Here is a 21,342-nt window from a genome sequence, read left to right on the forward strand (position 1 = left end):
AATAATATCTTACTTCGGGTATCCATAAGGCACAGCTAACGTGGACCCATTTTGTCCCACTCCGAGTGGGTTTTAGAGCACCCCCTCTCTTTGGGCAGAGTAAACACTTTGGCTGGACTCCCAGAGCACAGGTTCGGCAAAGCCAGCTTCCAATAGGAACTTTCAAGATTCCATAGCAAGCCTAAATAAACACAGAAGGAAGAAAGAGTTATTTACCAGAAAGATGGACAGCACTAACGGCTACACTGTGAAATGATTAGATAATCATATTTAATTTGTACATCTTTGATGCATGTAATTAATATAACTGGCATATCATTTCCATGAACAAATACTGAGCCACAACTGGTAGACATGTTCTACATGTTAAAATGTTGGTATTCACAATTTTCAGACTTGCAATCCAATGCAGAGTTACTCCAGACTAAGCCACTTAAGTCAGTGAGCTTAGTGGTCTGTTCTCTGTCTGGACAACCAGGCATAAAAGCACAAGGTCTCCAAAGGGCTGCTGGTTTCAGGCTGGGCTGAATCAGAACTTCACTGTAGGAATAGGTCATAGATAGCAGAAGCCTAGCTACAGGGAGCCATCCCAGAGTGGGACACCCTAGGCTCGAGAGCTGCTGAAACAGCAAAGGCTAGGACTCAGCTGAAGATTTATATCTCTGTGTGTGCAAAGTGCCATCAGGTCACAGCCAACACATGGTGACCCCGCTGGGTTTTCTAGTCAAGTGGCTAACAGAGGTGGTTTGCCAATGCTTTGCACAGCAAACCTGAACTTGGTGGTCTCCCATCCAAATAGTAACCAGGGACAACCCTTCTTAGCTTCTGACATCCGATGAGATCAGGCTACCCTGGGCCTTCCAGGTCAGGGTAAAGTCTTATACAGGAAGCTGATAACCTCACCCCTTCCAGCAGTCAGAGTTGGGTCCTACAGATAGTCAGTGCTTTATTTTGTAGAAAAAGCCCATCAGGAGCTCATTTGAATATTAGGCCAAACTGCCTGGCCTGGGAGCATGTGGCTGCCACATGGTAGGTTGGGCCAGCCAAAGCCCTGGCCAGCCCAGGCAGAGCTCCACTCCTGTGGGCTCTGGCAAAAAAAAGAGAAAGTCTTGCAAATAGTAATGCTCTCCTTTGGTGTGAGACCAGAGTACAGGATGCCTTGAGTTGTCAGGAGTGTGCTCATTCACCTGATCCTGGCTTCGGCTTTCCATTTTCTTTGTTACTGAAGGAGACTCTGAAAGTGCTGGAGATGGACTGGACTACTGAGGAGGTTTCTGGTTAACTGTTCCACTGGCTCTTAAACAGAGCCCTTCTGCAAAAGAAAAGGCAAGGCTCCCCTCCTAAGGCTCGGGGTGGTAAGAAGCCTCAGTTACGATGAAGCCACTGGTAGGGGCTCCTCAATCCTTGAGATGTTTCCTCTTAGGAAATTTCCTCCTGTGTTAAGACTGCGCCAGGGTAGGTCTTGGCATAGGCCCTCTCTGCATAGGATTGTAGCATCAGTTTCTGAGAAAAACAGCTTTCCTACCTGTAACTGATGATCTTCGAGTGGTCATCTGTGCTTCACACTCATGGAATGAAGCGCCAGCACTGATCCCTGATCGGTAACTCCAAAGTCCGGGATTTTTCACTGCCCGGCCCCGGTAGGCATGCGCAGCAGCCCCAGTGCGCATGCCCACCCAGTGGCCATGAATATCCTGCCAGTTCCTTCCTGCCGCAACCTATCAAGAGTACCATGACCAGCAGCAGAGAAAAAGGAGGGTGGGTAGTGTGAATGCACAGATGACCACTCAAAGATCATCAGTTACAGATAGGAAACCTGTTTTTCTTCTTCTTGGTCTCTGTGCTTCACACTCATGGGAGATTAGCAAGCTAGGCTTATCTGGAGCTGGTAGTTATGCAGAAGTAGTGGCTTTAAGGACCAGGGTACCCAGCTGTGCTCTGCGACGCTTCCGGACATCCAGGGCATAATGTCACATGAGGAGATGCCCAGGTTGCAGCCATGCAGATGTCCGCCAAGGAAGCACCCTTCAGAAACGCTGTGGATGTGGCCGTAGCCCTAGTGGAATGTGCACGGAGTGGCCCTGGCAAGGGATGCTTAGCCAACAGGTAGCAGAGTTTAATGGCTCCCGTGATCAATATAGAAAGCCTCTGTGCAGAGATCCTGAAGTCCAACCTAGAGGCCGCATAGGAGACAAATAAATTGGGATCCTTCCTAAATGGCTTGCTGAGATGCAGATAAAACCACAATGCCCTCTTAACATCCAAGGCGTGCAGACGTCTCTCTTCCACAGAAGAAGGAGAAGGGTAAAAAGTAGGCAGAAACACTTCCAAATTGAGGTGGAAACTAGACAACACCTTAGGGAGGAACGAGATGTCCGGGGCCAAGGACACCCCATCGTCCTGAAAAGAAATGTATGGAGCATCACACCACAGAGCCACTAGCTCACCTGCCCTCCTGGCCTTAGTGACGGCCACTAAGAAGGCAGTCTTCCAGGCTAGAAGATGCAGCGGGCAGGTAGCCACGGGTTCAAAGGGCTGCCTCGAGAGCTGGTCAAGGACCAGCGTCAGATCCCAAGCAGGAGGAGGAACCTTAGACAGCGGGTGAAGCCGCAGAAGACCCTTCAAAAAATGTTTTGTATGCTGGTGTGTAAAAACAGATGCACCATCCACAGGGTCATGATGAGCCGAAATGGCAGCCAGATATACTCGAATCGAGGAATGATTAAGTCCAGCATCAACAAGAGATAGTAAAAACTCAAACACAAACTCAAGACCAGCAGAACGTGCATCAATACCCTTGTCCCGCAAAAAGGACAGGAACTTAGACCACTTTCCCGCATAGGAGCGGCGAGTTGACATCTTTCTACTGTTCAACATAACATGTTGCACTCTGTCAGAGAATTCTAGACGCTGACCCTCTAAGCCGTCAATTTGAGGGAAGGGATGTCGTGGTGAAACAGGCAGCCACCTTGAGCCAAAAGGAGGTCCGGTTCCGACGGAAACTTGCGGTGACACCCCCTTGCCATGGCTAGGACAGGAAACCAAGTCTGTCGAAGCCATCACAGAGTAACTAGGATGCACTCTGGACGCTCCTGGGCCAATTTGTGAAGCACTCTGGTGAGAAGAGGAAATGGTGGGAAAAGGTAGAGGAACTTGCCCACCCACGGAAGTAGAAGACTGTCCCCTATGGACATTGGGTCCGTCCTTCCTCTGGAGCAGAATTGTTCACACTTCCGATTGTTTGCCGTGGCAAAGACGTCTATTCTGGGATGACCTCACTCCCGGAACAGAGGTTCGAAATATCTCCAGTTCATCTCCTATTCGTGATGGGAGACGTCTTCCCTGCTCAGAGACTCCGCTTGAACATTGAGCTCCCTGGGCAGATGGGTGGCTACAATGAAGGTCTGAGAAGCTATGCAGGTCTCCCAAAGCTGCATCGCCAACGCACACAGCCGTCTGGACACAGTCTCTCCTTGATGATTTATATAACTGACAGCTGTCGTGTTGTCCGACATCACAGCTACGGTCTGACCGTAGATTAGGGGTAGAAATGACCTCATGGCCAGATGGACTCCCATGAGCTCTAAGAAATTGATACGATGGTGAGCCATTGGTGGGGGCCATGGACTGCCTATGCAGAGATCTCCAGGGTGCGCTCTCCATCCCCACAGCGATGCATCCGTTGTTATCGTGAGCGAGGGGAGGGAGAGATGAAATAGAGCTCCTACACAAAGATTGGACTGGAGTGATGAAAAGAAGTCTATCCGACGCGGCGGTAAAGGAACTGGTGGGATATTCGCGCCCACCGGGTGGGCATGCGCACTGGGACTGTCGTGCATCCCTACTGGGGTTGGGCAACAAAAAATCCCAGACTTTGGAGTTACCAATCAGGAATTGGCGCTGGCGCTTCATCCCATGAGTGTGAAGCACAGACACGATGAAGATTATGTAATTCCTGAAAATCTGTAATTCACAGGATATTTGTACTTGGGCATTCAATGAAATTGCTGAGCAGTCGGGTTAAAACAGATAAAAGGAAGTACTTCACCCAAGAGTGATTAACATGTGGAATTCACTGTTACAGGAGGTGGTGGTGGTGGCTACAAGCATAGCCAGCTTCAAGAGAGGTTTGGATAAAAATATGGAGCTGAGGTCCATCAGTGGTTATTAGCCACAGTGTATTGCTGGAACTGTCTGGGGCAGTGATGTTCTGTATTCTTGGTGCTTGGGGGAGGGGCAAAGTGGAAGGGCTTCTAGACTCACTTGTGAACCTCCTGATGGCACTTGGCGGGTTTTTTTGGCCACTGTGTGGCACAGAGTGTTGGACTAGATGGACCATTGGCTTGATCCAACATGGCTTCTCTTATGTTCTTATGTAAGCATCATTTGTAGCATCATATTTCATTAAACTTTAAGTAATTCAACTGCAGCACAACAATGCACAAAACCTCAACTTTTTATTCTATTGCCTATTTTTAGACAAGATGGCTCACTGCCCTTGTGTAGGAATGCTCCTATAATCAGTTAAACCATGTTTCAGAGATTACAATGGGTAAACCAGTGAAAAGCTTTTAGGTTATGTTCTATCACCCATCACTAAAAATGATGAAAGAAACCTTCCAACACAAATATGTCTGAATACAGTGTGCAAAGCTTTGATACTGTAGGTATCCCACAAGCTAAAATTAGCTCTCATCCATGTTATGATAATGATCTGGTTTTGGAGGATCTCCTCTCTCAGTTGTTTTGGTAATTCCAGAACATGATGTCTTTGTTCGTTTTGAGAGAATGAAGGAACAACTGAGAGGAAAGTCTGTGAGAGGAAGGAAGGAATAATCTAAGAAACAGAACCACACATTCGAAGTTAATTTTGCCACCTTAAGTTGTTTTAAGGCAATAATTTTTAAGGGGGGTGGGTGGGAAATCATGCAGATCCCTAGGCAATGATTTAAGAATCTTGGAAGGCATTTGGGGTTTTCGGCAGTCCTCTCTCCTCACTTGCAATGGCTTCAGACAAACTGCCACTAGTCAAAGAGAATACTGGGTTAGATGGACCAATGCCCTGATTCAGTACTAAGCAGCTCCATATGTTATATACAAACCACTTTTCACTGTGGCATTCTCAAAAACCATCATTCTAATATGCCCGCAGAATAAGTAACACCTCAGATTCATTTCCATAGAAGCTAGAGAATAGCTACTACATTATCAAGATGATGAGTGTGGCTACTGATATCAGAATGAATATGGCAGAAGTTAAAGGCTCCCTGTCTCATTAGCAGTTCCCTCAGTAGGTGGTAAATTTTAAAGCCCAAAGGTAATCCAAAACCAGCTACTGACTGTTTTTGGATGGCATGCTTATATGTACTATGGGAAAAATAAGATGGATGGCTTCTTCTCGCATCACTACATTAGAGGCAATTTGTTAAATACTTGGTTGAATTATAAAAGATATGGGGATGAGAGGAAACCGCTTTGGATTGTGCCAACAGAAGTAATAAAATTGTATTCAGATATTAGAGAAGAGAACTGGCTATCATATAAACAACTGTTAAAAATTCAAGGAGGAAAGGTGGAATTAAAGTCGGCCGAAGATATACAATATAAATACAATTGGTTTCAAATGCAACAAATAAAGAATTTGCTTTAACAGGACATTAAGAATTATGGAATAAGACAAGATCAAACAGAACTGGAGAGAGTGCTGTTTGGGGAAAGTAAAAAGCTGATTTCAAAGACATATAAACTATTATTGAAATGGTCTATGGAAGATGAAGTAGTTAAATCACAAATGATAAAATGGGCAATAAACATAAAGAAATACAGATGGAGTCATGGGAATACTTATGGAAGAACTCTATGAAAATATCTACATGTTATAACATTAAAGAAAATTGCTTTAAAATTCTATATAGGTGGTACATGACACCAAAGAAATTGGCAAACATGAACAATCAGGTGTCGGATAGATGTTGGAAATGTAAAAAACAAGAAGGATCTTTCTACCATATGTGGTGGACTTGTGAAAAGGCGAAACAATTTTGGCAAATGATCCAGCAAGAGATTTCGAAAATTTTGGGATATAATATTAAGAAGGCGCCATTTTTTTGTTGGGATTACAAATGGAAACATTTCAAAAACAAGATAGAATGATAATTTGGTATATGCTTTCAGCTGCACGGACATTGTATGCGCAGATGTGGAAACAAGACAAAATACCAGAAAGTTGGGAATGGGTTTTGAAAGTTATGCATTGGAGTGAAATGGACAAATTTACAAGAATCGTAAAAGAACAAGACTTAGAGAAGTTTAAAAATGAATGGGGAAAATTTCAAAAGTACATGGAAAAACAAGGAACGTTAAAGGATACTTGGCGATTTTTGACAATGGTTAATTCTCTAAAGATACTTTATATGGATTATAGTTACTGGACTATATCTTTTTCGTTTTTTTGTTAAGGATTATAGGACTACTATGAAGATGGATTATAATAACCACCTATGGTTTTTCTTTTTGATTTTTTTTAGGAAGTAAGATTCTTTAATAGATAAAATGTATTACCTTTTTAACAATTTAAATAAAATACACTGCCGGGGGTCACTAAAAGGGGGAGGGATGGAGAAAATGTAATGTATATGCATCAATTTTTATTAACAAAAGATAATGTGCTATTGCAATGTATTACAGTATAATAAATTGGTTTTAAGAAAAACAAAACCAGCTACTGACTTATTCATTTAATTGATCTGATGTGCACAGCATAACATGATGCAAGATTAAGAGATCCTCTTAGATAAAGCAGAATATGTTTCTTCCAGGTCATATAATAATAATAATAATAACTTTTATTTCTATCCCGCCCTCCCCGCCTAGGCGGCTCAGGGCGGCTAACAACAACTTACACGTTAACATAAATAATAAGACTTTGAATTTAACAATTAAAATTAAACATATAAAAACCAGTCAGTTAAGTTAAAATACATAATTTACGTTACACTATATATATATATATAAATATATCTGGCAGCAATAAAACTGTTATGGCGCTGGTTCTGCCAGTTTAGATAATCTTATAGATGGCGGTTCTTTGTACCAGGCAACTCAGCAGTCAGTGTCATTATAGGCTTGTCTAAAAAGGGCGGTCTTGCAGGCCCTGCGGAACTCTTCCTCTTCCTCCTGCGGAACTATGCCTCTTCCTCCTCTCCTCTTTTCCTTCCTTCTGTTATTTACAAGCTTTTACTTTAGGCATCTTAGAATTCACAGCGCATTCTAGATTACTGTGTTCTCCCTTCCAGGTGTGCTCACTTACAGGTTAGTGTGCAAATCACATTATGGCCCTTTAAAGAAAATCCAATATCTCTTTTCTCCATTCAGTGCTCATGTGTCTAGGAAGCACAGTGTTTAAATAGCTCTGATTTAATCTGGCAAAACAGAATGGAACATGGACAAATTCTTAGAGAGAGGAATTCACCACTGGCTGCTTTCCCACCCGTACAGTGAGCTCAGCAGTAATTCCATGAGGTGAATGCCTCTCTGGAAAAAAAGGATACAGTCATGGGTTATCCACTAAGAAGGACAATAAGAGCACCAAGCTGAAAAATTGACCAGAGGCTGTCAAGCATTTCTAACAGTTCCTGGTTTTGACATTAAGTGCTATTAAGAAACCAAAAATAAAATAAGCTTATGCATAGATCACACCCATGACTTATCAATGCTCTCTGTCTTCTAGCCTCTCTATGTCACACTTGGTGGGCATGATGGACACACAAGACAAGTATGCTACATCATATGGTGAGACCATCCATTCAGTCTGCCTGCCTGGTATGAAGGGTCCATAGAGCAGGGACCCAATTGCTGTTTCTACTTGGAACATAGCTTTCTCTGTCCCTGATCATCCAAGGACCACTGAAAGCCTCCTCATTTCACATTCTACTATATGAGAAGCCCTTTTGATTCACCATCCTCTTTAGCAGGAAGACTTAGAAATAACATGCCTATAGTTATACTAGTATGGCTCTTAGACCCTTAAGAGTCACTCTGTCAGAAGCACCAATGGGACAGCTTTTGTCTGTGAAGGAGTGGAGGGAGATATTACTGACACCCTCCTGACTCCCAATTTCCTCCCCACACTGTTACTTCAGGCCCACTAACCTTCAGGGGCACACCTGTGTTGGGGCAGAGAAAGTTGCCATGAGAATGGGGAGGTGAGGAAGTTGACTTCCTAGCACAACTCAACTTATGCTACTTAGGAGCTAAGACTGTCCCACAGCTGAAAGGACAGAAAGGGTATAGGAAGCTGGCAAATAACTAAAGCTTTTCTAAAATTACAGAAGGATGGGAAAAAAGGCTAGTGAGTAAGTATACAGAAACCTATGGTCCTGACAGGACAACAAGGTTTGGCTATCATTCGAGTAAATGGGGTTATTATTTGATATTTGTACAACAGTGGAGTCCTCTCCACAGTGATGGCCACACAGCATCCAAATAATAACGTGCTAGTAACTGTGTTTCATGAAGAATACTATACAATATGAAAAGATGGCATTACTATCAAAGCCTGATTAAAGTCTTGAATAGTTGTGATTTGCTGAGAAATCTATAGCATTCCTAGAAGGTGTTTAACACCCACCTACCCACAACCGTTTCCCTCAGTTCCAGGATGTTCTGATGAAAATCCTGCCAGCGTGTGGCAGCACAGGAGCTCTGCTGAGACAGAGACCATCCTCTGAATGCCAAGCCTAAAGGAAGCTAAAGAAAGATCTACCTCTGATTACAGTGAACAACCCAGACTCAGCTACTCAGTATTGATTACGAACTGGTAGCTTCACTTCAATGGGCCTAAATTGATCTTCTTTCCTTCTAAAAGACAGTCTGGTAAGTTAACTGCCCAGATGACACAGACTGTAGGTGACCTATTTATTTATTAAACTCAACACAAACAATTTGTAAAAAGCTGCTTTCTGTAGTCACTGCCATGTTCTGCCCAGTCAAAACCACAAGATGTTTCACAGAAGCAGCTTTATGAGGGTAGACATTTAAAGGAATAGTTTAAAAAGAATCCCACATTAAATAATGTGCATAGCCTTCAATTCACAGGGTTTTACCCATCGCAAACTACTGACCAATATTAGAACGTATGGATTTATTTTAAGATTAAGGTGGGACAGAGGAACCCCTTTTCAGCTTTAGTCAGGATGAGCAACAGGAACACAGCCTACAGGGATATAGACAGGTTAACATACAGAAAATGTAGCACTGTTGCGGTAGCACAGTATTTTTCCTACTTAATCCTTGACGATGGGCTGCAAGCACTTAACTTTCAGAGAAGCTGAAGCCCAGGAGTTCCATTGTTGCTGCAAACAAACATAGGACAGGAGAGCTCCCCTGTCATTAGCAATGTTCCTGCTTCTAACCTGTCCTTGGTAATTTAAGGTAATGAGGTAGAAAGACCTGCTTAACTCTCCCTCCCCTCCCAGTGAGAAATATGACTTGCCTGATGCACGCAGACGTTACATTTGTCACAGAAAACCATTTCATTGCCATCTTCTCCTTCTGGTGAACGGCAGACATCACACACGACATCCTCATCGTACTCTATGCCCAGGCCCTCCTCTGTCTCAATGGCAATGTTCATATTCTCATAGCACAGCGTCTCCAGCTCCTCCAGCACTCTTTCCAGAGTGAATTCATCCATTTCTGGCTGTTCTGAAAGGCAAAAAGGCAACAGCATTCCATTTACTCTAGGCCAGAGTATCTCAAACTGTGTCACAGTTAGGATTTTCTTGAGGGGTGGGAGGGGGGCGCAATATCCTACTGGAGCCTAAAAAATATGAAGGTTGGGCAGTTTAGTGAGCTCTGTTTGTTTTTTCTTCTGCCATTAGTGGAAACAACTTAAAAGAAATTGGAGAAAAGAGGACCATACAACTTCCCAAATAAGATACACTCCGAACCAGTGTGGTATACTTGTACCAGGTTAAGGTGCAGGAGACTCAGGCTTAAATCCAACTTGTTACTATGAGGCTTCTGGGTGACCTTGGTTGCAACCGACTCTCTCAGCCTATCCCTTAGATGGGAAGGATTCTAGGGTAACTATGCAGAGGCAGGCAATGGCAAACCACATCTGTGTGTCTCTTGCCTTGAAAACCCTACAGAGTTGCCAAAAGTCACCTTTGACTTGACGGCACTTTCCACCACCACTTTATTCACTGGAATTGCATTTGTCACAACTGAAGATGGAGATGTTTGGAGTCCATGCAACTTTTCTCACTTGGCTCAATAACTATAGGTATCAAAACTGGACACTGGAAGTATCGGAAAAGCCCTTGTGCTTCCTTAGAGGCCACCCTTCTCTCCTTGCTTTTTCAAGATTCTGGTCTAACCAGCCTTGCTTTTTAAGCAGCAGCAGAAGCCACTCACGACATTACCTGCAACTGTGACAGAACCGTTTGGCATGTGAGAGCTCATGATTCACTACTTTTAAAGGCTCTTTTCACCTTTAAGGGGGCACCTCCAGCTCGAGCAGAATGAGTGATGGGGATAAGGACAGAAGTCTGATTCAGAAACCGCTGCTTCTGAAGGCTGAGAGTTTATATATCACAAGGATCGGCCCTTCCCAGCCAAGCCGGCATCGCCGGCGTTCAGGCTGGGGGCCGCATTTGTCCTCCTGGAAGAAGGAGAGCAGGCTTTGACAGCCCCAGCCCATCCGGGGCTTGAGCGGGGAGTGGCGCCAGGGCTATATAAGCCCTGGCCCCGCCCGACTCAGGGCGGCTGTCTTCTTGGCTCTGACGGAGAGCCTTGTGTCCGGTAGCGTCGTCGTTAGGCCGGCGGGTCTTGGAGCGGCGAGGGACCGGAGCGTCGGGATCGGAGCGTTGGCGCAGGCGTGGGCAGTAGCGCGTGCGGCCGGTGCTCGATCGTCGGCTTTTTCTTCAGCAACAGCGGTTTGGTGACAGGCGCGGGGTGGCTCTTGGCGCTAGCGGCGGCTGACTTGGGAGGCCCTGGGGGTGATTGAGGGAGCTTGGCTGTGTCCAGCGGCGGCCGGGCTCGGCCGCGGCGCGTGAGGCGGCCGCTTTGCGGGGCGTTGTCCACTGGTGGTGGGTTGCCTCGGGCTCTGCATTAGGCGCTGGCGGCGGGCATTTTCACGGCGGGAGCCCCTTGTTGCTAGACGGCCCTCTTCCCTGGGCTATTGGGTGGCCCCGTGCTTTGCACGAGGCGCACGCGGCGGCCATTTTATCCACTGGTGGTGGGTTGCCTCGGGCTCTGCATTAGGCGCTGGCGGCGGGCATTTTCACGGCGGGAGCCCCTTGTTGCTAGGCGGCCCTCTTCCCTGGGCTGTTGGGTGGCCCCGTGCTTTGCACGAGGCACGCGCGGCGGCCATTTTAAACACTATTTGGGCGGTAAGGATTCACGGCGGCCATTTTGCCTGGCCGTTACAGCGGCCATTTTCTGTAGCGCAGCGAGGCGCATCTTTAAGGCGGGCAAGCTCACTGGCGCGTGGAGGGGTCATTTCTGGTCCCCATTTGGGCACGGTGTTCTAAGCAGGGGGCCTGTGGCAGGGCTCGGATCCAGGGTGGTTCAGTGCCTCAGAGGACATCGGCATTGCCAGCTGCTGTTAGAAGGCCTTAAAGGGGGATATAGCTGCCTGGGTTACTGCGGAAGCGCTTTTAGCAGCCCTGTGGCACAGTGTGGTAAAGCAGCACTACTGTGGTCTGAACTCTTTGCTCACAGACTGAGTTCGATTCCGGCGGAAGCTGGATTCAGGTAGCAGGCCCTAGGTTGACACAGCCTTTTAGGGGGAGTTAACCTCTTCTTTGCCCACTTAACACGGTGGTTGTGGGGTGTCTGGATTGGATCTAAGTACGGTCATCAGTATGGCACCTAAGAAGGGTCAAGGAAAGGCCAAGGGTAAGCAGCCGGCGCGTGCACCCCGTGTGCGCCCAGTTGAGGAGCATGGTCAGGGGGAGCAGGTCCGTTTGGCCATTATTAACCAGATGGAAGCTTTAGAGCAGCAGCGGCTCGCTGCGGGAGCTCCCATATGGCAGGGGCGCCGCCGCGCCTCTGGGCGGTCGACGCGCCTTACGTTTGAAGCAGAGATGCTGGCTCGACTGTCTGCCTTGCAGGGCGGAGTGCCGGGGCCTGATTTGCAGCTGGAGCCGGACGGCGTAGACGACCCGGGAGAAGGACCATCGGGTGAACAGCTAGGTGGCGGCGACCATGGAGGCGATGTGCCGCAGAAGCCGGATGGTGGTGGAACTCCTGATGGTGCTGGGGGTAAGTTGGCACCACACCAGCCTCTTGGGTGGCCCTGGGGACATGTCCAGATGCCCGCCCTCCCCCCTAGGTTGGGCAAAAGGGCTTGGAGGGTGGGACAGCCCGGCACACCCGCTGCCCAGTAGGGGGCTGCACTGCCCTGGGGCCTACAGAGTTCTGTTACACAGGGGTCGGGTTTAGGCAGTGTTGGTCTGCAGACAGCGGGTTCGCAGGCTGGCGCGGCGACATCTGCTGCTCCCTCAGGGCCGCCTCCACAAGGAGTGCTGCCTTGGGGTGGGCAGCAATACGCCCAGGTACAGGGAATGTGCCCTGCCGGGTTTGGAGGCGGGTGGTTTTACCCGCCGAACCCCTATGCCAATATACCAGTACACGCATTCCCGTTTGGAGACACCTCTTTGCCTCTGGGGGATCATTTAACGGGGGCTACCCAGGAAAAGATCCTGCGTGGAGAGTATCTTGATGTCTTCGGCCTTCTCTATAGGGAGCTCGAGAGGAAAAGTAAGGATGAGCTCGACGAGAAGGATAAAGAAAAATTAAAACGCCGTAAAGTTGATAGGACTTGGGCAAATTGGCTGCCTGGCTTTTTAATTTACGCGTGCGTTATTGCCAGGGCGCAGCCGGCCCGGGCTGCTGCCCTTTTTCAATATATTGATATTATATATAGGGCATATACGGACTTCGTCGGTGCAGCATGGCTGCAATAGGACGAAGCCTTCCGTATGAGGGCTGCTGTCAACCCTGGGTTGCCTTGGGACCAAGTCAACCAGCAGCTGTGGCTGCAGCTGATGTCTCCGGCCTAATGCAGGTGACAGGTCGGATAGCGGACATTTGGTCCAAAAACAACATCAGCAGATTGCTACAGGTGCCCGCCCGGCGGCGGGCCAGCCGGTTCAATCCCGGCTGCTATGCTGGGAGTTCTCTTCCAAGGGAGTGTGCACCCAGAAGCTGTGCAAATTCAAGCACGAGTGCCCGCTGTGTAGCGGGCCTCATGCCCAGTCCGCCTGTAGCAGGTCCAAGCCAAAACCTTGGGTCAAACACCCCGGGGGTGGCGGTAACAGTCAGCAGCCACCTGGAAAAGGGGCCCAGCCCCATTCGGCTGAGGGTCCTAAATAGGCTTCTGAGGAAGTACCCGCGCAAGGCCGATGGGCAATATTTGTTGGAGGGGTTTTCCTTCGGGTTTAGGATTCCATACCAGGGGCCTAGGGCCCCTTTTTTTGGCTCCTAACCTTAAGTCGGTGGTTGGCCTTGAACATACAGTTCGAGAAAAGATAGCCAAGGAGGGTAGGGTCCTTGGACCCTTTGATTCGCCTCCGGTTGCAACGTTGCGGGTATCCCCCCTGGGGGTGGTTCCTAAGAAGGCACCTGGGGAGTATCACCTCATACATCACCTGTCCTACCCCAAAGGGGCGTCGGTCAATGACGCCATCCCTGAGGAACTGTGTTCAGTGCGGTACACTTCATTTGACAAAGCGGTCAAAGTAGTGCGGGGTTGTGGCATTAGGGCCGAGATGGCGAAATGTGACATCAAGTCAGCATTTCGTCTCTTGCCAGTGCACCCCGAGGTTTTCGAGCTCCTGGGTTTTTGCTTTGAGGGCAAATTCTATATGGACCGCGCCCTCCCTATGGGCTGCTCGATATCCTGTGCCGCATTTGAGCGCTTTAGTTCCTTCCTGGAGTGGGTTCTGCGGGACAGGACGGGGTGCAACGACATGGCGCACTACCTGGATGACTATCTTCTGGTTGGTCCTCCGGGCACTGGGGCAGTGCGCCGGGTTGTTGGGGGCCTTTCAAGAGTTTGCCAACGAGCTGGGGGTTCCTTTGGCACAGGAGAAGACTGAGGGACCCAGTGTGGTACTTACTTTTCTGAGAATAGAGCTGGACACCCACACACAGTCTTCTTGTCTACCTGAGGTGAAAGTACTGGACCTGAGAGCTCGGCTGGCTACATTGAAGGGACGGCACAAGGTTTCGTTGCTTGAGTTGCAACAGCTGGTGGGTCACCTTAACTTTGCGTGCAAAGTGGTGGCACCAGGCAGGGCTTTCTTGCGGCGTCTTTGTGATGCTATGCGGCAGTTGCGTTCCCCCTATCATCGGGTCCGGGTGACCGCAGGAATGCGGGCGGACCTCGAAGTTTGGGAGTTGTTTTTGGAAGCGTTCAATGGCGTTTCCTTTTGGAGGGAGGAGTTAAAGATCAAAGCTGAGCTTCAGATCTCATCTGACGCCTCCGGATCTACTGGGTTTGGTGTGTACTTTAGGGGGCATTGGTGTGCAGAGCAATGGCCTGCGGAATGGTTGGACAGTGGGCTCTGCAGAGACCTGACCTTTTTGGAATTTTTCCCTATCCTAGTCGCCGTTTGGCTCTGGGGTGAGCAACTTGCCAACCATTTTGTGCTATTTTGGTGTGATAACATGGCAGTAGTACATGTTATCAACTCCTTAACTTCAAAGTCTCTGCTGGTCATGAACCTGGTTAGATCTTTTACGCTGCGTTGCCTCCGGCTGAACATTTTGTTCACGGCTAGGCACATACCCGGGGTCTGCAATGGGGTGGCGGACGCTCTATCTCGTTTACAGATGGAGCGTTTTCGGCAGCTCGCCCCAGAAGCGGACTTGCGGCCGGAGCGGATGCCCTTGGACCTATGGCGGCTTGGGAAGTTGAAGCCGGTAGGGCCATTCAGTTGGCTTTAGCGCCTAGCACGAGAAGGGCTTATGATAGGGCGGCCTCTCAATTTTGGGAGTTTAGGAGGGCCGCTGCGCTGAAGGACTGCTGGCCCATTCCCGCGGCCCACCTTATGCAATTCAGCGTACATCAGAAGCAGAAGGGCTTGGGGCTAAAGACTATTAGGGGCCAACTAGCAGCGTTGGCCTTTATTAGCAAAGCCCGTGGGTTTGCGGATAGTACGTCTGATTTTAGGATCAGAAAAATGCTGGAAGGTTGGGCCAGGGAGCGTGGCCCGCGCGTGGATGACCGGCAGCCCATCTCCCCTTACGTTTTGAAGGGGCTGTTTGGTAGCTGGCCGGCCATTTGTTCTTCTCCCTTCGAGGCCGCTTTGTTTCATGCGGCTTCGTTGGTGGCTTTTTTCGGTGCCCTAAGGATCAGTGAACTGGTGACGCAGTCCAAGACGGACGTTTCCATGCGGGCGCTCCAGGTGGGAGACGTCAAAATGGGTCAGGGGCAGGTAGTTTTGACGATACGGCGGTCCAAGACCGATCAATGGAGGAAGGGGGCCGTCATCACTCTTGGTGAGTGTGCGGTCCACGAGCTGTGCCCGGTGTTGACCGTTAGGCAATATATTCAGTTTAGGGGCTCGGGGGTTGGCCCCTTCTTCCGGCACGAGGACGCCTCACCCCTCACCAAATACCAGTTCTGGGCGGTCACTAGTCGGGCCCTGGCTGCCATAGGTTTGAAAGGTGTCAAATTCGGAACCCATTCGTTCCGCATTGGGGCTGCCTCCACGGCGGCTTCAATGGGTTACACACCTGCTTCTATACAGCGCATCGGGCGCTGGCGGTCGGCGGCCTTTAAGATGCACGTTCGCCCTTTTGGGCCCTAAAGGGCGGAGGGTCAAGTGTGGTTTGTATTGCTGTTTGAGTTCACCGGCCTGATTTTTTTTTGTCTTACAGGTGCTGTGGCTCGTGGTGAGAGGCGGCGTATTCTCATCTGCGGGCACAGCATGGTGTTCTGGGCCGCCCATCAGGCTCGGCGGTCGTCAGTTGGCTCCCAGCTGGGCCTTAGTGCATGGGCGGTCGTGGAATGGCTTGGTCGGCGAGGCCTGCGGTGGCCTGGTATTATGCCTTTATTGTTCAGGGAAAGGGCTGGTCCGCCTCCACACATATTGGTTGTTCACCTAGGTGGTAACGACCTTGGGATGCTGCGAGGGAAGGCCCTCTCGCAGCAGGCGCTGGCTGATCTCCGTGAAATAAAGCGGAGATGGCCTGGGGTGATCCTGGTGTGGTCAGCAATTCTGCCACGCAGGGTGTGGAGGTATGCCCTTTCCCCTGGTGGGATCGAGCGCGCTAGGCGCAAGGTTAATAGGGCACTACAAAAAGCCATGGAAGATGGCTTGGGAATTTTCCTCCCTCATCCGGCCATACGGGTCGATGATGCTGACCTGTATCGGTCGTATGGGGTCCATCTGTCAGAGTTGGGCAACTGGGCCTTTTTGGAGGAGATTCGGCAGGGTTTGCGGTCGGCTCTGGGCCGCCCGTTGGGGCGCTAATGCCTAAGCTGAGGCTTGGCATTGGCGGTGGCCGGGGATGTGTTGGCCACAGTGTTTCAGGGGAGCACCTATGGCCTAGCACCTTTGGTGCGTGTGGTCTGTATGAACCGCAGATGGGCTACACGGCTCAGTGCGGGGAATGCAGATCACGGGGAGCCTCACCTGCGGCAGATCTTTCCATGGGGGATCGATGCTAGCCCAGGTGGAGAAAGGCTGGAGGCCTGGCCGCTCAGTTACAACCCGAATATGGCGGGTTTGTGCTGGGGGCAGGGTTGCTCGCCCTTTGACAGGGCGGGGTCCGTGGGTGACCCCAGGGGCCTGCCTGGATAAGTCTTACCCCTGCCGAGTTCACAGATTAAGTGAGTTTAATAAAGCGGCCCGGTTTAAACCCAATACTTGTGTCTGTCTCTTATTTCGACTAGGGGGGCAAGGCTCGGCCCTTCCCAGCCAAGCCAGCATCGCCGGCGTTCAGGCTGGGGGCCGCATTTGCCCTCCTGGAAGAAGGAGAGCAGGCTTTGACAGCCCCAGCCCATCCGGGGCTTGAGTGGGGCGTGGCGCCAGGGCTATATAAGCCCTGGCCCCGCCCGACTCAGGGCGGCTGTCTTCTTGGCTCTCTGCCCTCCCACCCTCCCTTGGCAGTACAGGTTTCAACCGGTCGCCCTGTTGGGGGCCAGGTAGGAATTTTTTCATCTCCGCATAATTGGCCCATGTGGAGTTGTTTTTCGCCTACCTTGTACTGCCTGATAGTGTTAGGTTTTGGGGTGGATTATAAATTGGTCGCTGGCCGGGGATGTGTTGGCCACAGTGTTTCAGGGGAGCACCTATGGCCTAGCACCTTTGGTGCGTGTGGTCTGTATGAACCACAGATGGGCTACACGGCTCAGTGCGGGGAATGCAGATCACGGGGAGCCTCACCTGCGGCGGATCTTTCCATGGGGGATCGATGCTAGCCCAGGTGGAGAAAGGCTGGAGGCCTGGCCGCTCAGTTACAACCCGAATATGGCGGGTTTGTGCTGGGGGCAGGGTTGCTCGCCCTTTGACAGGGCGGGGTCCGTGGGTGACCCCAGGGGCCTGTCTGGATAGGTCTTACCCCTGCCAAGTTCACAGATTAAGTGAGTTTAATAAAGCGGCCCGGTTTAAACCCAATACTTGTGTCTGTCTCTTATTTCGACTAGGGGGGCAAAAAGGATGCATCCATTAAAGCAGCAGGATGATGCACAGTGCAGAGGCATGAGGTTAGCTACTCTGATGCTGATAATTTGCTTAAGATGCACAAGAAAAGGAGAACATTCCAAGGGCACTAGAGAAAAATTAACTTTATTTATAAGGTATCTTTCTATAAAAGCTTTTACCATTTTTGTCATTTTTTCCCCACACTAAGCTCTCCTGCTGTCAGAAAGCTGCTTACTTTTTGCATTTCTAATCTTGCTTTTTTATTCTCATTATAACCAGATTTCTCAGTAACAATAGCAAGCAATGAATGTGATACTGTCAGTGCTTGATCCACAGCAGGAATCATTATCTTGGAATTATACCAAACAAGCATTATTGGTAGGAGCAACTTCTAGCTTTCACCTGACACACCCACAATAGTAGTACTCATTAATGACAATCATTACTGGAAAATCTGTAGACAGCATGGTTGAATCCAGCCTTTATTCCTCTGACTTTTTTCTCCTTCAGTGTGCTGAAGTGGTTAGAATGTCATTCTAGCATCTGAGAGATCCAGATTTTAACCCTCACTCTACCATGGAAGCTTGGCTAAGTGACCTTGGGCCTAGCCACTTTCAGCCAGACCTACCTCAACAGGATTGTTATGAGGCTAAAACAGAGGAGGGGAGAATAGCTGCTTTGGGAGAAAAGCAGGGCATACATATCTAAATAAATTTATCCTACCTCTGTCCATAGCTAATGGGAATGTAACCCAATCAACCCATGTAAGTATCTGGTCTCCAGCCTTCAGCCTGGGACTGGCTTTACAACTCTAAGTATATATCCTTCTGAGAAACTCTGCTTGTTTAGTGAGGTGTCCCAGAAAATTAGCTAGTGTGAAAAGTATTCGTTTGCAGATAGTCTGGCAGCTACATGTTATAGCTCAGGTCTATGTATTAATTCCATACATGCTAAAAAAAAAAATCTTCCATTTATGCAAAATCAGTGGGTTTCAATGGGGTCTTGTGCAAACATAGGTGCTGAAGGAAGTGCATGAAACTCATTTATAAGACACAAGCTGACATGTTGTTAAGGGTTGTACTTGTCATTTTCTTCACTAAAATGTAAGTTAATCAAATCATGGATTAATATACATAGGAAAACATGTGAAATGTCTACCATCAAATAAAAATAATGACACAATGACGACTAGTTCACTAGCCTAGGATAAAATAATTTATTTCACTCATAAGTAGGAACATAAAAGTGATTTCCAATTATGGCTTATGCGTTGTGGCTATGGTACAAAATAATCCTGTGGTGTATCTATAATGTTCAAACATATTCATTGTAAAATCATTAACAGCCATTTAGGATATGTTCATGGCAAAAGCTTTAAGTTTAAAGCAATTCAGTGCATAAGAGCCAGTGGCTTTTGGGAAGCACTTTCAGTGGTTGGAAACAACATCTTTGACTTCCAAAACAGTTCTCTGTCCTACTTGCCTGACAGTTATTCATAGCTCTTTCCCTGGTACCCCTCACAGACGATCAAATCTCAATCTCCAGGCCCTTTTCTTCCTTCCTGTCACCACAGCTCTTGCCAAGAACATGACACTCTTTAAAAATCTGACTCTGGTATGCAAAATAAATTATGGAAGAAATCAAAATATATACTGTTTGCATAAGCTTTGGGTTAAGGGCCTGGGGGGGGGGGAGTAATTTGCAGAAGTGGGAAAGTTATTAATCAAAATGTATGCAGTTTGCATAATTTATTCTGATGGCAGCATCTAGATTTTCTTGGAATGGAATTTTGATTTGGTTCAGACTCCATGCAGCTGTTTCAATTAGATGCTTGAACATTTGAGCAACTTTAAAGTTTCTCAAAGAGCTATCCATTTTCAGGCTGCTTGCCTTGGCAAGTTTAGGCAAGAATCTGGATCGGCATCTTACATGTCTGTATCAGTCTGGAATTCTGCTAGCCAGACAACACAATTCCCTACCATAGCTCTTTCGAATGCTAGAGTTGTGATGCCAGAACATGCAAAGGAACTTGACAGTACCGGTTTATTGCTAGCAAACCTGACAGATGACGAGATGCTTTCGGAAACCGAATTTGGTATATAATGCCTGAAGTGTTTGGAGTACTCCAGTTGGTTGACTTTTTGAAGAGTCCTTCACTAGCAATCTGTTAAAGCAATGATCATGCTTCAAGTATTAATACAGCTATTGGTCTGGGTTGGAAGAGGGGGTAGAAAGACATTGTCCAAGTGAGACCATTCAACATACATATAAGTACTCTTTAGCAAGGTATACCCTAGCATACTGAGAAGGAAAACGTCTTGGTTGTGTATTCTGATCTTTAGAGAATAAACAAGTTAATTAATCAGTTTTTCTAGGTTCCACATAGTTGAGGGACCCTCAAGAACACAGTGTCATGGACATGGTGGGAGGCTTCACAGAGGAGAGGAAACTCAATAGGAATTGCCCTCTTGCCATCTTCTACAAATTGTGTCTCTGTTGCTGCACATTTTCTAAACCTTAGCTGTGCTGTATCAAAAGGCATACGAAGAAGAATCTGATGGGAAAAATTACTTCTATTAAGTTGCTATTTTGGTGTATCCTACTGCCTTTAATGCATGCTATTTATTTTCCAGTGGCATAGATCTAGTGTGCTGCAGATCACATATGATAAACCTAACTTGTGCAAGGCCTCTTTGTTTATATATTATTAGAAATACTATCTCATAGGGTTGAAAACATTAATTGAACAATTCATTCAAGTTAAAACACAGTCTGCCCAAGCAAAATGTTCTGTGTTATTAAATGAGAAATCAACAGCTGCGTTCTGCAGATATTCTCCAAATGTCACCTGTACAGAGCCAACCTAGTATTTATCTATACAAATTAACAAGTTGGTAATTAATTCAAAGCAAGGCAGTCAACTCAAAAATATGTCATCATTTAGAAATCTATTCCTTTCTGCTACAAAGTAACAGGTGGATGGAGATTAGGGGACGTTACATCCTCAGCATTTTTGCATTATAATTAATGTGCAGTAACTATAGCTATTGCCTTGAGCTGCAGTGATGGCAATAGCTATGGTTTTAAATTGTTCAGCATTGAGCATGTCCAATAATTTGCTATTCATGAACAAGGGCAAAGGTGAAGAAGTAAGAACATACAAAGAGGATTTCTAAAGGTAATATGAAACCAACCTGTGTTCCTGGAGAAGGTTACAAAAGCACTAAGACAGTGCTTATTTCATGCTAAGTGGAAACTTCTATCCTACCCTACACCTTCTGTTACAGCCTATTCCCTGTGGCTAAGGCAAGGTTCTAAATTTTTCATTGTTAGCAATACTGCCAACTGAACCCACAAGAAAGAAACAGGAGTTTATGAGAAACCGCTTCCATCTCCTGATTTTACTTGGCTCTGAAGTTGAGTTCCTCTTCAGCAGAAGGCCTGAAAACACTGCACTTTAAAAAACTTTTATTTCAGACTTTTAACTTAAATAATCACAGACAGACAATACAATTCAAGAATGTTATATCTTGTAGAGATTAAAATTGTGTAAACACATGAAGAGATGCGCATTAAAGGAGAAAAGCCTAAACTACAAACAAAATGAACATAAAAAATATCACTAAAACTTATTATCAATGTAATCTGTTGGATTTTTAAATGGGAACAAAGTTTCAAGTGG

General features: G+C 47.5%; 1 protein-coding gene across 5 annotated transcripts in view; it reads right to left on the reverse strand.

The window, feature by feature from the left end:
* Window positions 1–21,342, reverse strand: part of JADE2 (jade family PHD finger 2) — a 290,477-nt gene that overhangs the window by 107,037 nt on the left and 162,098 nt on the right. For all 5 annotated transcript variants that reach the window (XM_060240452.1, XM_060240456.1, XM_060240451.1 and 2 more), the window contains 2 exons: window positions 9,494–9,705; window positions 14–181 (listed from right to left, as the gene is read on the reverse strand). In XM_060240452.1, the coding sequence (XP_060096435.1) occupies window positions 14–181; window positions 9,494–9,705 (380 nt within the window). The remainder of the gene's footprint in view (window positions 1–13; window positions 182–9,493; window positions 9,706–21,342) is intronic.

Source organism: Heteronotia binoei, chromosome 5 (genome assembly GCF_032191835.1).
Source record: "Heteronotia binoei isolate CCM8104 ecotype False Entrance Well chromosome 5, APGP_CSIRO_Hbin_v1, whole genome shotgun sequence".
Lineage (NCBI taxonomy): Eukaryota > Metazoa > Chordata > Lepidosauria > Squamata > Gekkonidae > Heteronotia > Heteronotia binoei.